General features: G+C 36.1%; 1 protein-coding gene and 1 long non-coding RNA gene across 4 annotated transcripts; one reads left to right on the forward strand and one right to left on the reverse strand.

The window, feature by feature from the left end:
* The first annotated feature begins 1,281 nt into the window (after positions 1-1,281).
* On the forward strand, positions 1,282-16,063 carry TRMT44 (tRNA methyltransferase 44 homolog (S. cerevisiae)). Of its 3 annotated transcripts, none has more exons than XM_017727695.1 (11): positions 1,282-1,550; positions 2,428-2,647; positions 3,865-3,933; positions 6,132-6,239; positions 7,634-7,705; positions 10,310-10,416; positions 11,024-11,207; positions 11,858-12,245; positions 13,091-13,207; positions 14,288-14,491; positions 15,606-16,063. In XM_017727695.1, exons 1-11 carry the CDS (start codon positions 1,297-1,299, stop codon positions 15,836-15,838), a joined length of 1,956 nt encoding a protein of 651 aa, XP_017583184.1. In that variant the 5' UTR covers positions 1,282-1,296; the 3' UTR covers positions 15,839-16,063. The 3 variants fall into 3 exon arrangements, with proteins under 3 accessions (XP_017583184.1, XP_017583185.1, XP_017583186.1); XM_017727697.1 differs by lacking the exon at positions 1,282-1,550 and adding an exon at positions 3,402-3,498 and having other exon boundaries at positions 2,564-2,647; XM_017727696.1 differs by lacking the exon at positions 14,288-14,491.
* A 135-nt stretch (positions 16,064-16,198) lies between these two features.
* On the reverse strand, positions 16,199-16,523 carry LOC108445062. The gene is made up of 2 exons (XR_001859807.1): positions 16,429-16,523; positions 16,199-16,353 (listed from the first exon to the last, which is right to left on the reverse strand). It is a non-coding gene; the product is annotated as an uncharacterized LOC108445062 (long non-coding RNA).
* Positions 16,524-16,882: the final 359 nt, after the last annotated feature.

The following is a 16,882-nucleotide window of genomic DNA, read 5'->3' on the forward strand; positions in this document are numbered from 1 at the left end:
GCTCGCAGAGAGAAATGCCGCTTTTTTTCTCCCGTATTTGTGGGAACGAATTTTGTCCTGATCGTGTACTTTCGTTGTGGCGTTAGGAAGCACTGAAGTTTCAGCAGTTGAAATCCAAATTACAGAGGTCAAATTCCTGTGATACTCAGGAGCTCCTGTCATGAGTAAGCTGCCCGCCCACAAACGCTGCTCGTAGCGCAGACCTAATGACGGGCTTGTAAGGAGTGGCTGTAGTGTTTGGAAATGCAGAATTACTGTAAAGAATAGGCAGCTATGGCACCTGCCTGCAAGTGGAAGTGTTTGTATCGACTTTCTTAAGAAAGAAGCTCAACTTGTTTTGTTGGATTTTTGTTTTTTGTTCTTGTTTTGGGGTGGTTTTTTTACACTGTATGATGATAATACACTGCAGTAAATCCTGCTAATATAAAGAAACTTACATAGGGTAGAATTTGACACCATTTTCAAGATAAATTTTGGAAAAAATGTTGATACGGATTAAATTCTAGTAGTAATGTTTTGAAAAGAGTCAATTCTAGAAGCAATTCGATTTATAATTCAGAAAGACATATAGTCATTTATGGGGCTGACTTGGGATATTCTTGTGGCCTAGGATTCTTATCTGATAACTTCAAAAAAATCGGAGCCTTCAAAAAAAAAAAGTATATGTTGCAGTTTTATTTTTTCTTTTGATGTTAAGAGAAGATGCTCCTGAGCTGCATCTAGAGAGCCTATCTCTAAGAAAAAGTCTGGGGGACTTTTTAAAATTAATTTTTTTACAATTAAAAAATGGTAGAGGTGGAATTTCTAAGGATGAGACAAGACAGCACGACTTAACATTTGCTCTACTGCTAATTATTCTTTCTTGTCTCAGAAAATTTTGGAGTCCATTGAAAATTGATTATGTAGCCAGTGCAGCATTTTTACTTGCAAGAATGTTTGTTTTGATGGTAATTAAAAAACCATTTTCAAAACTGAGAAGTTAGTAAGTTATTCTGAAGAAATTGCCCAGAGGTACACAATAGATAAAAAGATTTTTAAATTTTTGCATGAAGTAATACTGCATACACACCTGCTTCCCAGGACTATGGATTTTCTGTGGGATATTGAAAAGCAGCAGTCATATGCTAGGAAAATCTTATTGTTTAGTTTTTACTTTATTAAAATAGTTAGATTTGATGAAAATGAATGCTCCTGGTCAGCCTTAGATATTTCGGAAAAATCATGCAATAGAATGCTAAATTTTGAGAATTTAAATGATCCAGTAGTTTGAGATGTCAGGAACACCAAGAAGCAGGTATGTTCCTAGCATTGTGGTTCTTCCTCTGTTGTCTTAGATCTCGCCTCGCTGGTTTGCGGGCAGAAGTTAATTTTGTTGCTAACCAGGGTGGGCTGCACCATGGAATAATAATCTCCTGTTTGCATATCTTTTCAGATGCTTACAACGGAACTGTGACCTTTCTGCCTTTGGAGGAAAACAGTGAAGGAAAATACTTGGTTAAAAAGTGCAATATTTATCAAATTCAACTTAAACACATAAAAGATGAGGAATGGTAAGTGTGGGAGTGAGAGAGGAAGCAAACAGTAAGTTATTGTAAGAGTCACGCAATGGTTTAGTATTGGTATGTAGGCAATTTAGATTTTATAATTTTTTCTTGATTAGTAAATTACAGTAGTGGTGTAATATGAGTGCATAGTGTTCTCTAAAAAGAAACATCTACAATACTCAGAATAACGTAAAACAAACCTGTTTCACCTTTGAATGTATACATTGACTGTACCTGACTGTACCTGTGTGTGGTCTAGAAAAAATATGCCTCTTGTGATCACGAGGGTGTAGCAGTGCCTGTGAGAAAGGTTCTGTGGGTGTTAATAAGGGTGAGGGTCAAACTGGAGTTGCTGTAAACTCACTGAGCTTCAGTCACTGAAATGTAGATCATTCACTTTGGTCCTGAGCATCTGGGGATGTAGCTCTAATAAAATCTGAATAAAGTTAGAGATTATGAAATAATGAGTTGTGACAATGGATATGTTTTTCTCCAAAATTTTCCTGTTATTTTTCAGGAATTTCATAACTTGACTTATGCTGTTTAGTGTTTGGCTATCTTGTGAAATCAGGTTGCTCATCATATGTGAGTCCTCATTCATTGTGTTAAATGCAGCATGTACTCTTATGTACAGTGTTTGAATTGAGAGATAATGAGCTACCAAATTCAGGGGAGACTGTTTCATGATTCAGTAACTTCACTGATTTATTTTCCTTTTGTTTCTCTACATATTTACTCATTTTCCAGTCTAGTTTTATTTCTCCGATCTGCTGATTTTCTCCATTTAATCCTTGTTTTCTCTGTCCTTGAGATGGCTGAAATAGTGAAATACTATATTTATACAGTACTGTATATATAAGTTATTTGTTTGTTTGTTTTTAAGGTCCATATCTGTTGTAGCTCCATTTCCAGAAGATTGGTTTTCAGATGGAATTTTGTACCCCAAACTAGCATGGCTTGGAAACAAACTTTTGTCCAAACTGGCTAAATGGTCCGTGGAGCAAAAGCCCAGTGAGTTTAAAAGTACACTCTCACTCATTTCAGTAGCAAAATACAGCAAGGTTTATCAGGACCTCAAAGAAAAGTACAAAGTGATGGTAAAGGTAAGTTTAGCAGTAAATGCAGTAATATTATCCTTCCATTTTTGTTTACTTTGTGTAATGAAGCTGCTTCTTTCAGTATATTTTTTTTTATAATAAAAGAAGCAATTGAATTATAATATGTGATTTTTGGTTTCATGTTTTGCTTTTTTTTTTTTTTTTGTATATATGGAGAATAAAACAGTTTAGTACTTGGAACAATTTAATTGGAAAAGCAGGATTTAGAGCCAAATTCACTATAAATGTTTGGAGGAGTTAGGCATTTTTCAGGATGTATCACTTGTGATAAAAAGGAAGGAGTAGGTCAGTGGTATAAATAGTCATCCACATTTTAGAAGGCACAAATAAAACACCTCTTTCTCAGAAACCTTTGGATACTATCTTACTATGTGTTTGAGTTAGAGGAGCAGTGTTGTAATGTTTTTTTTCTTATCCCGGAGATCCTGAAGAGGAACAGAGTGCTGTATGAAGTAATGTCTGTGTTATTGCAAACTTGGCTCTAGGTGCAAGCAAAAAAATTGGTAAATGCTTTTGTAAAACATAAAATGAAAATGCTAAAAGGTTTTACTGTTAATATTTCAGTACTAACAGGAAGATACATAGGAGAGGAGAATTAGATTTTTGGGCAAAGCAGTGATTCAATCTTTAGTTCTGCAGTAGAATTGGTGGTGTTGAGCCTTTCAGTCTTTGTTTCAATTCTTTATTTACAAAGTAACACTTGGGAATAATACTTGCGCTTTCTGTCTTCCTACTTCAAGTTTTGATTCTTCATGTTCTCTTGTGCCAGGATAATTCTAGGTCTGTTCCCTTGTGAAATGAAATTCTCAAATGTTCATGTTGTCAATGTTGCACAGGTATAAGATACAAATTTTTCTTGTGAGAAAGTTAAGCAAAAGATCCATGGTTGTTACAGAACAGAGGCAGCAGTTTACTTGTAACCTGTACACGTGGAGCCAAAATATTCTTAGAAACTTTATTGTTTGGTTGAAAGCAGACATTCTTTACACCATCATTCTTTCATGTGACTCACAAAACCAATGAGTCTTTATATTTTCTGTGTATATTTTAATGAGGTTAAAATGCAAAATCTGTGAAGTCCAGAAACGTATTGAAGTGAATAAGTGTCCAAATTGCTATGTCTGAGCATTTTTAAGGTTATTTCAAATGATGCAGAAAATAAATTTTTATCTATCTTTTAAATCAATTTTTTTTTCCTGAAGGTATGGCCTGAAGTGACAGATCCTGAGAAATTTGTTTATGAAGATGTTGCCATTGCCACTTACTTGCTGGTAGGGAACTGCTTTACCTAATTAATAATTTACCACTAATTACTAATGCTGTAAGGTTCTATTTCCTAGTAATAGGACCTCTCTAAAGAAGATCATTTTATAAGTAAACAAAAACTTCTTCGTGAAGATATGATGAAGATTTTCAGTGCTCTGTCACAGAAAATTTATCGTCTACATAGACAAGATTTTTTTATTTCTAAGTGAGAAAGCCAAAAGCACTGGTGTAGAAGTCGTAAAATGGACCAATTGGAGATTAGGATTGATTGTTTTATAAATTTTTCTATTTCTTGTTCATTTTATACTAAAGGTTTTTCACTGCTATGCCTTTCCCTGATAAAATTTCAGCTCACATCCCATCTTCAAATGTAATAAGGCCAGCTGTAGATGCTAGGAATGCAGATAAATGCTTGTTGCAGTTTTCTCAGGCACCTACCTGCTTAAGATTCTATGAAACTTCTGCCACCTGCAGTTCCTAGAAACTTCAGGTTTTTAAAAGGCATTAAAATATAGTGTCACTATGTAGGCACAGAAATATTTTTTTCTGCCATCCAGGGTGTGGTAAGAGCATGTCTACCTTGAACTATACTTGTAGCATCTTACCTAAATCAGTATTTGTAAGTAAGTTAGCTCATTTAGAGTACTCATTGAGGACTAATTTATTTTGATAATTAAGTGTTTAACCCCTTAGAACCTTAGATACTGGCTTGTGGAAAGATCTATGTAATAGACTCATCTTTACCAATTTTACCACTGTCTTAATATTCGATGTTGAAAATTAGGAATTTAGTTGTAGCCACAAGAAAATTCTGGAGTGATAGCATTTTTGTACATTTGAATGTTGGTTTACAGTGATTATGTGTTAGCTAATATATCAGTAGTTTTCAGAAAGTTATTTATGTCATTCAATATACAGTTCACATAAATGAAAACTTAAAGTATGGTATTAATAACCTAACCTGCCGCAAAATGTTCAGGTATCTCTATGATGGCGTATGAAACTCATTGTTTAGAAGTACATTACACAAGTGGTTAAGAGCAGGCAGGTTCAACGTTAAGTTATTATGGATTTGTGGCATCTACCTGTGACCTAATTTTATTCTGCAGTCATATTGAGGCCACCCACTGTCCAGGGGCATCCCCAGGGGAGTAGCTGTTGAGTTTGTGTTGCGAAAAACTCTGCAGGAATTGGAGGATAGGTATGATCTGTAAAGGAAGTAATTAGGGATTTCTAGCATACTGCCTAGTGCACCCACATGCAATGATTGGTAAATCTAAAAACATAATCCATAAAATTATCAGGCTATGTTTATCTTCAGCTTCTTTCCCTCTAGCAAAACTGATATTCAAAAGTGACAATGTTACAAATACTAATTTCCATAGTTAAATACTCTTCAGGGTTTTTGGTAGTCATAGTAAAAAACCAGAGTGCAGAGTTATGAATGTGTGATCTCTAACTTTTCATTGAAGGAAAAAGAGTTGGAAAGTGATAGAGATTAATCCATGCTCTGCAGAGAAACATCCACTTGTTAATTATGAATTACATATCTGTGTAAAAGTAGCTACTTATGTACAGATCAGGGACTAGAATTTGGCTAAAAGCTTTGGAGTCCCTTAGCTGATGTAGAATTTGGGGGAGTTAACTTGTTAAGTAACACTGTTGCTTTGTTCTCTAAAAAGGGATGTTACATGTACCAGTATATCACCAAGTGATTACAAAGAATATTTATTTTCAGCTCTGCCATTAGTGCTTTCTTTAATACAGTGGATATAAATGCATCTGTGGTGTTACTTGCAGAGACACTTTTGAACTTTACTTGGTACTTCTCTTGCACTGTTCTCCTCTTGCACCCATTGTTTTAGTAACTTATTTTACATTTATGCTCATTCTAGCCCTGAGTGGTAAAGCCCTGATTAATTTCAACTCCCAGTGACTCGAAAGGGAGGGGAGGATGTGCTTAGCAGTTAGAAACTTATTGATATTTTGCAACATGATTGTTTTCCCACTCCATAAACAGTGGCTTTTTGGTTTTGGTTTTTCTTTTTTTTTTCTCTAAAGTTATTTTACCTGTGAGTGCAGTGAATGTTTTCTGTCACATCTGCTTTTCCAGCTTTCTCCTTTCATCTCCAATAACCTTTGATGCTTTCTTATAGGGAAACTTGAGAGCAGAAGTCTAATATGTTTTGTTTTCTTGTCTTAGATTCTTTGGGAAGAAGAGAGAAAGGAAAAAGGGTTGACCAAGAAACAGTCATTTGTAGATCTTGGATGTGGAAATGGTCTGCTGGTTCATATTCTAAACAATGAAGGGGTAAATAGAATGCTTTTTAAAATAATGATTAAAAACTAGATGCTTTCCTATTATCTGGCATGCAAATAGCCAAAAATAAATTAATTCATGTTGCTGAAATAGGATTTTGTCACTCTAATTACTAAGAGAAAATTGTACCAGAGCACTAGAAACCTTTCATTTATTTATCTATTTTTATTAGTGCATTTTATTAAAATTCAAGGCTATTTTCTCTGAGGTAAGAAACTAAGAGGAAAAAGTAATGGTGTATTTTAGTTATGCAAAAAGGAATGTGGCAACTTGACGTAGATTCTCTCTCACAAGATGTGTTCATGAACTTATTTTTATCCAGACTGAATTCTTCTTGTGATGTCCTGAAAATGTTTTTCTGTATCTGTGAAAGCAATCCTTTCAAAGATATATAAGATTTCTTAATTGAAGATGCCTAACAACATACTGTACTTTTGGGAGTGAAAATGTGGCAACAGCATAGTTCAGTTTCTTGAGGCATAGTTTCTGAAATAGCAACAAAAAAAAAATGAGACTAAACAAAACCCATTGAAGTTAGGTCTGTCTGTTCCAGAAAATTGCATTTTCCACTTTTGGGAGAACATGGGAAAATTTGTAGAGGAAAAGAAGATCTCTTATTAGATAAATAGATGTCATTGGGGGCATAGGGAAATGTTCCAAGTTCTCCTAACACAAGGTTTCTATTCTTGCGTGGCCAGAAAAATTTTGTCTAATGAAAGCTGCTGGTTTCCCTGTGGACTTTTCATTCATTCAGTACTGACAAACATGGACTGTCAAAAAAATAATGTGTGAGAGTTTTATGAGCCTTTTTTTTAATAATCGATTTTGCTTAGTTCTGCACAAGGTTCTTGAATTTCAAATACTACACATTCTTCATTTCTTGCTTTAGTTTCCAGTCTATTTCCTTTTCCCTTTAATTCAAACAGGGGAAAAAGTATTTGGGCTTCAGTAGTTAAAAGGTGGTTCTCCACTAAGGACTGCTTAGAGTAGCATTCTTCTTTGAGCCCTGTGGGCGCTGCAGTAGTACTCACCTTTTGAAAGGTTTTGATGCTTTAAAAACAAACAAACAAACCAAAAATCAATACCTCTGCTTTTACATTTGTAGAGATACAGATTTTCAAGAGCAGTCTCCATAGGTGTGCCCAGATAATATTTTGAACCAGATATATTCATAAGGTTTCCTTGTAATTCCTGTCATATTTCAAAAGGAAGAAAGGAATTAAATTTCAGGTTCTGCCTGAAATGGCAAAGTTGGTTTTTGTTATGTGTCTAAATTTTACCATAAATGAAATAATCAATGTTAATATGTACATTTACTGAGCCTGTTTGAAAATCTCTGCTAAAAGTAGTATTTCAATTGACTTTTTGTTGTTCAAATATTTCAGCATTCAGGCAGAGGAATTGATGTGAGGAGAAGAAAAATATGGGACATGTATGGACCAGAGACACATTTAGAGGTATTATGGAAATATATGTCAGTCTTACTGATACGTACATTTATTCATTTGTTCATTGTTTCAGGTTGTATTGATGCAAGTGTAAGGAAGCCTACTGGGTTACAGACAGTTGTCTAAGTGACCCATGGATTTGGTATGATGCCACCCATATCCCTTGGGGGTCTGTAAAGTACGTTGTAATGGGAATTATGAGAAAAATACTGTATCGTACCCTTGCATATATATTTGCAACTTGCTTATTTTTCAGCCAAGAACCACTGGCATGATTTCTTACTGCATGTACAGACATGCACACCATGAAACAAGCTTTCTTTTTAATGGAGCATCAATATTAAGCAGCTTTGTTTGCACTACTAGTTCATAAAAGATAATGAAGCCACTCAAAATTTTGGGTATTTTCTTGAAAGTGATTCTGACCTTCTAGTGCTATGTTCTGTTTTGGGGACAAAATTGTTGTTGAACCTCAAAGGAGCCAACCTAAATAATTGCAATAATGGCTTTTAAAAATGAAGAGGAGAATGAGTCTGAAAAAGGGATTATATTTCAAGTTCCATGTTAGCGTTTTTATGAATAATTTGAGCACAGAAACATTCACTTTGATTCGAGGCATTCTCAATCTGATACTCATTAAAGCATGGTGCCAATGAACAGTTGCCCTTTGGAGATGAGGTGTTCCTGGTTTCTTGTTCTGCAGAGTCTAAAATTTCTCACTATGTTCTCTCAAAACTTGTCGGCTCCCATATAGTAAAATAATTTTCCACCTGTAGTTATTCTCTAGTAGTATTTTTTAAAGTTCATTCAACATATCTTTGAATGCTAACACTTAAATTAGTGAAAGAACATCAGTTTTCGCAGATAGGAGGTGAAGATTTCAGTGTTGTGTAGCCTTCTCTTTGCCACTCTGCCATTTTGGGTACAGGTTGCCAAAACTGCCATATTCCTTTGCTCCAGTCTGCAAGCAGTTCTTACTGAAAACCTTCAACAAACAACCCAAAACATCAAGCTGTGGTGCTCCTTCATTCCTGTTGTACTGCATTAGGTCACATCTGATCATGCTGAACAGCATTGTCTCTTTATCTTTGTGTTACATGGGCCTGGTTTTGCCCAGAAAGAAACAATAAAAATACATGAAAATATATGCATATGGGGAAAGTGATGATTTATGCTGGAAGGAGCTAGACAGTGAACAGGAGGGTGAAATAGTTTTGCAAGGCTCCTGTAGCCATAGGAGCCACAGAAGGAAAAGCACCTGCTCACAGCCTGTTGTTACCCCTGAAGCTAATTTTGTTTTGATCTTTACTTACAGCATGAGTTGCAGGGTGGATGTTGCCATCTGTGATGTTCAGTACAATGCTAACAATGTAAATGGATGTAACAGGTGGCACTCTGTATCTCCAAACTGCTGTCAGACATGGTGAAGACAAATTTGATTATGGGTGACTGTCAAAATGGGCAGTGTGGCACTCATAATTCATGCTATGCCTAAATTGAATGATCAAACCTGAAAGGTAAAGTATGAGTAACGTGTTTAATCAACCTTAAGAAAACACTTTCCAAAGACTTGGGGATTTAATATCTAGTAATCTGCCAAAAAGAAGCTTGTTACATTCATTACCTAGAAATGTATATACATATCTAAAAATGATATGTAGTATTTAAAGTGAACAATTTTAAGTGAACAATAGTATTGATCCTTAAGGGGGATTTGGAATGTAACCAAGATAGTCTGACTTCCCTAATAAGTAGTTTTGTTTTGTTTTATTCTTTAATTCCTATATAGATACTGCTTTGCATATATATGTGAATTTTAAGCTCTTAAAACATACATTTTCTATATAAAAGAGATTATGGGCATCATTTTCAGAACTTTTCCTGAGGGTCTGTGGAAATTCAAATCTAAAACTTTTTTCGAATTTGCCCAATAATGCTTTTAATGTTCATACACATTTTCAGGGAAGAGTGTCTACTTGCATGGTATCAACATCTTTCAGTACTTTGCTGAACTTAATTCAAAGTGAGAAAACATATTAGTGAGGCACAAACATTAGAGGCACTCTATACTTTTGAATTTAGCCTGGATGAAGAATTCATCCTGTTTGTTTTATCTGGCAGGTTTTTATGTTTGTTTGTTATTATTTGTTTTATTATATGTGAATGATAGCGTGTGAAGAGTGGTGTTCTGTGTACTAGGATTTGATTTGGGCAGCATCTGTGAAGGAGGAGAAAATAACAATGAAGCTGTGTTCTGATGAATTGCTATGTGAGTCCTACAGGCTGCAAGACAGCAAATTAAGTGACTTTCTGAAAAACTGAGTTTAGGCATACAAGTGGCAGAAGGAGATTGGCAAGAAATCACAGTTCAGTGTATGATATTTGTTTATATATATTGAAATGCTAGATATCTTAATCAGAGTTGTTATTCCACTTCTTTTCTGACCAATGTTTTGTGGGTGTTTGTTGCTAAATTACTTCTCTGTAGCTATAAAAAATTGCTACCTGAGGAAAACATTGTTGGTGTCTGTGGTGCTCATTCACCTTGTATTTGTAAAATCCATTAAAGAAACCTGTGATAGGATTAACTTACTGTGTTGCTTTGTTTTCTAGGAAGCTACAATCATTCCAGGTGACAGTCATCTCTTCCCAGATACTGACTGGCTCATAGGAAACCATTCAGATGAATTAACACCATGGGTACCTGTAATTGCAGCTAGGTATTTTTGCAGAGGTGGGGGAGTGGAATGGAAGGAATTAAAAAAACGAAACAAACTCCCTATAATTACCTATGTGAGCTTGGTAAAAACTGACAGTTTTGGTTCCACAGCTGTTGTGCTTGGCAACTTTTGTTGCAATTTAATTATTTTTACAAAGTGTTTCTGTGGAGAAGTACAGATGCCATATTTACTTTCTCATAGAATTCAGTGCAGCATTTTGCTTTTGAAGTTGAAAAACCAGAACTGTATTTTAATTCTTTATACATTAAACAGTTGCTTGGTTTTTTGTTGTGTTTTTGTTCTTGTAAATAAAAGCTTGTGGTTCTGCCTTCCCTTGAGCTGTTGCCCTCTTTACAACTAGCAACAGTAATTTAGAGATTTACTTCTGCAAACTAAGTTGGCAAAGTAGTTTCCTACAGCAAATACTTTGTGAAATGGTATTTTTGATTAAACTAATAGTTCTACTGAAAGAGGAAGTTATGAATATTATTGTATGAAGCTTTGTTGCGTAATAAAAAATTCCATTATTGCTTTTATCTGATAGGTTGTTAATTTTTTTGTTTTCTGAAATAACTTACTGTTCAGCAGTTTTTTATCCTTCTTGTAGGTCTTCCTATTCATGTTGCTACTTTGTGCTGCCGTGCTGCTTCTTTGATTTCCATGGAAAATATAGCCGAAGACAAAGCAAGAAGACTCAATACAGAGAATATCTTGATTTTGTTGCCCAAGTGGGATTTGTATGTGGCTTTCACGTGGAAGAAGATTGTCTTAGAATTCCATCAACAAAAAGGGTAATTTTGGCCTCTGTGTGATTTTGTCTTTTTTTTTAATCTGCTCTGTTTGAAGCATATGGATGTTTGTTCATTGCTATTGTTGTAAGGTAAGACCATAGTAAGCTTCATTACTTGATACAGTATGCTCTGAAAAGAGACTAAAAATACTTATTGTTTTCTTGGGAATTCTACTCCTAATGTTATAGGTACAGTCCTAAAACAGAAAAGAATGAAAGGTTTCATGATTTTCTCTTATGCCACTATATATGATGGAAAACTTAAAAAACCTTATTTTTTGCCTTAATTTTTCTAGCTGCCTGTCTTGCATTTTTGTACTTAATTTTGCTGTTTTTCATGTTCAATGAAATTCAAAGTGAAATGTTCTCAGAGTAGGAAAAGGTGTCCAGCTTTAAATAATCTGAGGGTCAGGAACAATATTTTTGCTGTGTGATTGTATAACATGATGGATTCTGATTTGTTTACCGGATTTCTTCTGGTGCACCAATACTCAAAAACTAGAATTAAAAACCCCTCAGATGTTACCGAGCATTCAGTTGGTGTTGAATTGTCCTATAGGTAGTGAGAAGCCTGCCTGAACATGTGGAGGTTGTGGCACTGGGTGTAAGTATGGGACTCTAATAGAGATTTACCTGTTTCTGCTAAAATAGGTCAGCTTTATTGGGAAAAGCAGAACCTATCCACCTGCAGAACATGCTCTGATTGACAACCGGATTACACAGTTTATTAACAGTCGTCGGACCTGCGCTGTGGCCACGTGTGACAAACGGGTTGGATTTAAGCATGAGGATCACTCTGATAGTCTGTGTGAAGTAGGCTCAGAACCTCCTGAAGATGAGACTGAGACAGCTGGTACAATCTGGATGCCTGGATTTCAACCCAGAGAAAAAGTAGAACAAATCAGAAATTGTGCTTCCCTCCCTCGGGATTTTGTAGATGAAGTGGTTCTCAATGTGGCCAAGTTGCTGTTAAATGCAGCCCCCCAAAAATCGTGTTCTAATATGCAGGGTGGAAATACGAATACCTGGAATCAAGGAGGTGAGGTTATCTCTCCTTTACATTATCTTTAGCTGGTAGAACATGTCTTTTCCAGCAAATTAACATGTTTGTGAATAGATTTTTAGGAAACCCTGAGAACAGTACAGTTACAATCAAAGGTGGTTTTTTTCCTACTGTGTTTTGTTGCACATAGAAGAATATTTTGAAATTGGTGTGAGGTTTTTTCCTGGTTTACACTTAAATACTAATACAGAATCCATTTTTATTAAACCAAACCAAACTAAACCCACAACTCTACAACATTACCCTATTTGGGGAGAATATTGTGGTTTAGAATATTAACAGAATAAATAGCTATAATTCTGTAAGAGTTGTGTAAGAAGTGCTTCGAAGTGCCATTAGGTTACAACATGATTAGGAATTTTTAGTTTAGTCTTAAGAACAAAAAGAATGTTAAGTTGCTGTTAATTGTAGAAGCAGTCAGTTCTCACTACTACCATCTTTCCATTTTTCTTTATCTGTTTTTATTATTTACTCAGTGTAGTTTGTCATATGTTACTGACTAAGTCTTCTAACTACATGCTTATAAACAGTGCTTATTGCAATTTACATGGTATTGTAAAAAAAGTAGAGCAAATAAAAAGTGTGTCTTATGGTGGACATTCTGACCTGAGTCCTGTAAAATGAAAGCTGCTGTTTTACAGACAATATACATATAAAATATATCGTACATCATATTGTGAGAAAAAAGTTGCTGTGGTCCTGGTAGATAATTCAGACATTCTGCTCCTAATCATTACCTTATATAGAAGTTGAATCTTCTTACATAGAAGTTAAGGTTTTATATACAAAAGTTTTAATAACTCTAGGTTTTTTTATTCCAGAAAGCCTTTCCTTGAGAGAAGTGGCAGAACACTTAAATAAAGAGACTTTAAAAAAGCTGAAAAGTGAATGTGGAGGCCTGCAGACACTTCTCAAGAGCAATCATCAGGTATTTGAAGGTAAAGGAGTTTTGAGTTTTGTTTTCCTTAATCATTTATTTTATCTCCTCTATATGCAGTTAAACTTAACTGAAAAATTACCATTGTGGTGGTTTTTTAAATGCTTTTTGTACCTTTGTGGAAAGCTGAATATTCTTTATGTGCCCATTGCTCCAAGATATTGTTAGTAAAGCTCTTAGGAATGAGATTGGTAAAGCATCTATCAGCAAAATGTTCTACACTGACTGTATCTGAACAGACAAACCTTTAGTTTAAGTGGCTTTTTTTTTGTTTTTCCTATGAAGTACTGATGGTTTTGAGGCTGTCAAATACAGAGCAATTTTACTGAAGCATTTAACTGAGGCTTAGCATTTAACTGGGGCTTACCAAGCCCCAAAGTGTAAATGCTGACATAAAACAAAATTAGCTTCCATAAGAACCTATAATTGTGAGGCTTGATGTGTTTATGCAGGTTGTGGTAGCATGGCAGAAAGAACTCAGTAGCAGGTCTTTGTGTCTGGCTGGGTTTCTGATAGCAGTTTTTTGGGTTTGGGGTTTTTTTTCCCCCTGTTGTTCTATGTGGTGACAGTGTGTTTTGTGAAATTGGTTTGGGGCTTTTTTGTCAGTGTGAAGTTTTGCAAAACTGAAATGTGGCTTTGCAGTAATACAAAATCTTCAAGGTTTTATCAGGATTAAAGCTGGTTCAAATTTCAAAGTGTTTTATGTCCTAAAAGTTCTATGTCTCCTGTAAAATGCTGATCAACTAATCCATGGCAAGTAATCCTGCATATGCAACCTTTTTGTTGCCAGTGGTTAAGTTAAGCAAGTTTAGCATCCAGTAAAGATTTCTGTGCACTGGGCTTATGAAATCCTTTTGAATTGCCATCCATTAAAAAGAGTTGGTCACATGGAGTTTATTGTGTGTCTGAATTTGGTTCCCTATCATTAGGAATTGGTGAAATAGGTTTTGCAATGTGTTACACTGTAAATGGAATGAGTGTTTTAAATTGGCTTGGAGGCTGCTTGCACATTACCTGTGAAGAAAGGTCTGACTTAATCCTAGTCTTTCTCAGTAATTTACGTCACATGGATGCTCCCCAGGGCTTCAGGAGAGACCCTTTGATTCTCCCTTAGTAGCATATCACCATAACAAGAAACTTCTGGTGTTCTGGAAGGACATTGCTCATGCCCAGGAGGACAGAGAAGAACATGGCTACAGCTCTTTTGTCATCTTGACTGATTTTTCTTTTAAAACATGGGAAACGGATGTACACACACACACCCACACCCCCCTCCGAACAAAAAGTGAGTCTCAAAATAACTGATCAGTGGCAGTTATCTTGTCCAATACAAGACTGATTTCCTAGGGAAAAATTATGCTTGATCATAAATAGCTGCCAATTTTTCTTCATCTTTTGAGAGGGATTTTAAAGCTCAGCTGAAATTGCTTCTTGTTTGGCTTAGTATGAGTTCAGGTCTGTCTGTGTATCACAAGGAAACCTGGAGACATTAATTCATCCAGTTCAGACTGTGATATTCAGCTTTCACTGGACTTGTGACTTTTTGAATAGCAATTATCAGAATGCAGAATGGCATTGGTTAACTATCCCAAGCTACAAGTGTGTCATACAGAAGGTGTGTTTGAAGCAGGATATGAAAACAGAGCATGGCAACTTAAAAGTGGCAAATTCTTCCCTCTTCATTTTCACTGTTGTTTGCCATCCGTTTTTTTCTTACACTCTGGCTAACTTCCTTTTATCTATTTTGTTTATACATTTAAGAAGTTGACGGAGGTTCACAAATGTGGGCATGTGCAGTTTATGATCCTAACACAAGAAATTAATTCTAAAAACCCAAAGTGCTGAATCCTTATTAACCAATGATAATTCAGTGTTAGTTCACATGAAGGATTAGACTTGTCATCTCCTCAGTGCAGTATGTTTTTGGGTCAGTGAACTGTGAAAGTAGTAGAAGGCACTTGCTGGTAATCACATTTTAAATGTGGAATCATAAAGTTATGAACAGGGGAAAAATTACAGTTCTTGAAGTTGAAACTTCTTTTGTCAGAACTTGTAATCTAAGTTCAGATGATTTTAGTCTAAGTGATCCCAACTGTTATATTTAAAATGAACTAACAAACTTCTACGAAGATGATCCGAAGGTGCCTCAAACTATTCAGCATCCCAGTAAAACATCTCTCAGGGAAATCAATCAAGCCTTATTTATACTGTGTCTACGTTGTCTTAGTTTGTTGTTACTTCTTTGTTACTTCTTTCTATTTCTGTACAAAATCTGGTTTTGCCTGAGTGATCCATTTGTAGAATGTTTTTTATCCACAGAATGTCACTGCAATTTTTTCCAGTACAATTGCCATGGCTGTCTATTAACAGCTGCATTTTTGTTTGTTTTTAAATCTTAGTTCTAAATGGGAGAGTTCATATTCGTGACTGGAGAAAGGAGAAACCACCAAGTAAAACTAAACCTGAAGTGAAACGGCGCCTTTCAGCTGAAGCATTTAAAACACGCCTCTGTTGGTTTTTCATTCATCATCCTGATGGTTGTTCTTTACCTTCTGAAGCTTGCCCATATGCTCATGGGACTGAGGAGCTAAGGCAGTCTCAGATAATTAAAAAGAAAAAACATATACAGTAATAAAATGTTGCCACTTGTGTTTAGGCTTGTGTACATAACAGAATCTATGATGGAATGTGGGACTGCCTAGTGCGTGAACATCTGTACAATATGGAGAGATTTTCCTCATTTCTGTGCATCTTATTTTGCAGTTAGTTTACAAGTTCTCCTGTATTTCCAATTCTTTATTTTTTTATTAACAGGGAATAGGTATAGTAAAGTACGTATATATTTTTGGATTTGTTATGGCTTGTCTAGCATGCATTTGTATACATAGAAAAGTTTAAAAAACTTAATTTCCTGCAAAACTCCTCATGATCCTTAATCAGATCAAAAGTACATGATGCAGCATTTTCAGACCCTGAAAATTAGCCTGTTTTGTTCCACATTTTCAAGGAGTGTTAGGGAAACTTCTCTGTCCAATCATCCAGGTGCCACTCTGGCAGCCAAGCCCGCAGCACCTGAGCTGGGACTGAAGCTCCTTCACAGTAGGCAGCTCCAGTGGGCCCACGGTTGCCCTGCTTGACTCCCTACACCTGGGCTGGGACCAAAGCTTTTTCACAGCAGATGGCTCCAATGACCCCACAGGTGCCCTGTTTGACTCCCTACACACCCCACACTCACACAGTCAGACAAGATTCCTTTACTCCCTGGGCCCAAGATTCCCATAGCACAGTCTCACATGTTTCAATCCGTAAAATAATTTAAACTTGGTGCAACAACAAACTTAACAGCTTGAGCTGCTGCCTCTGATGAGGGACCTTGAAGAAAGGAAGCCCTGGGCTTTTAAACCCTCACAGGCTCAGCACACAAAGTCTGGGGGTCCTTGGCTCCTGTCTCATCTCTGAGTGTCCGGTGGTACCACAGGTCTCAGGTCCTTTCCTATGCAAAGGGTGGCATTTCTCAGCCCCTTGCCTGCCTCAGCCTCTGGAGCTGCCACCACCCAGTGCTCAACCTGCAGCTCACACGGCAGCTGCTCACCTTGCTGCCTGCACTGAATGTGTTCCTCTACAGGAGGATTTATGGTTTCCTATGGCTCAGTGGTTCTTGGGAGTAAGAAATGAG

This window comes from Corvus brachyrhynchos, unplaced genomic scaffold (genome assembly GCF_000691975.1).
Source record: "Corvus brachyrhynchos isolate BGI_N302 unplaced genomic scaffold, ASM69197v1 scaffold80, whole genome shotgun sequence".
Classification (NCBI taxonomy): Eukaryota; Metazoa; Chordata; class Aves; order Passeriformes; family Corvidae; genus Corvus; species Corvus brachyrhynchos.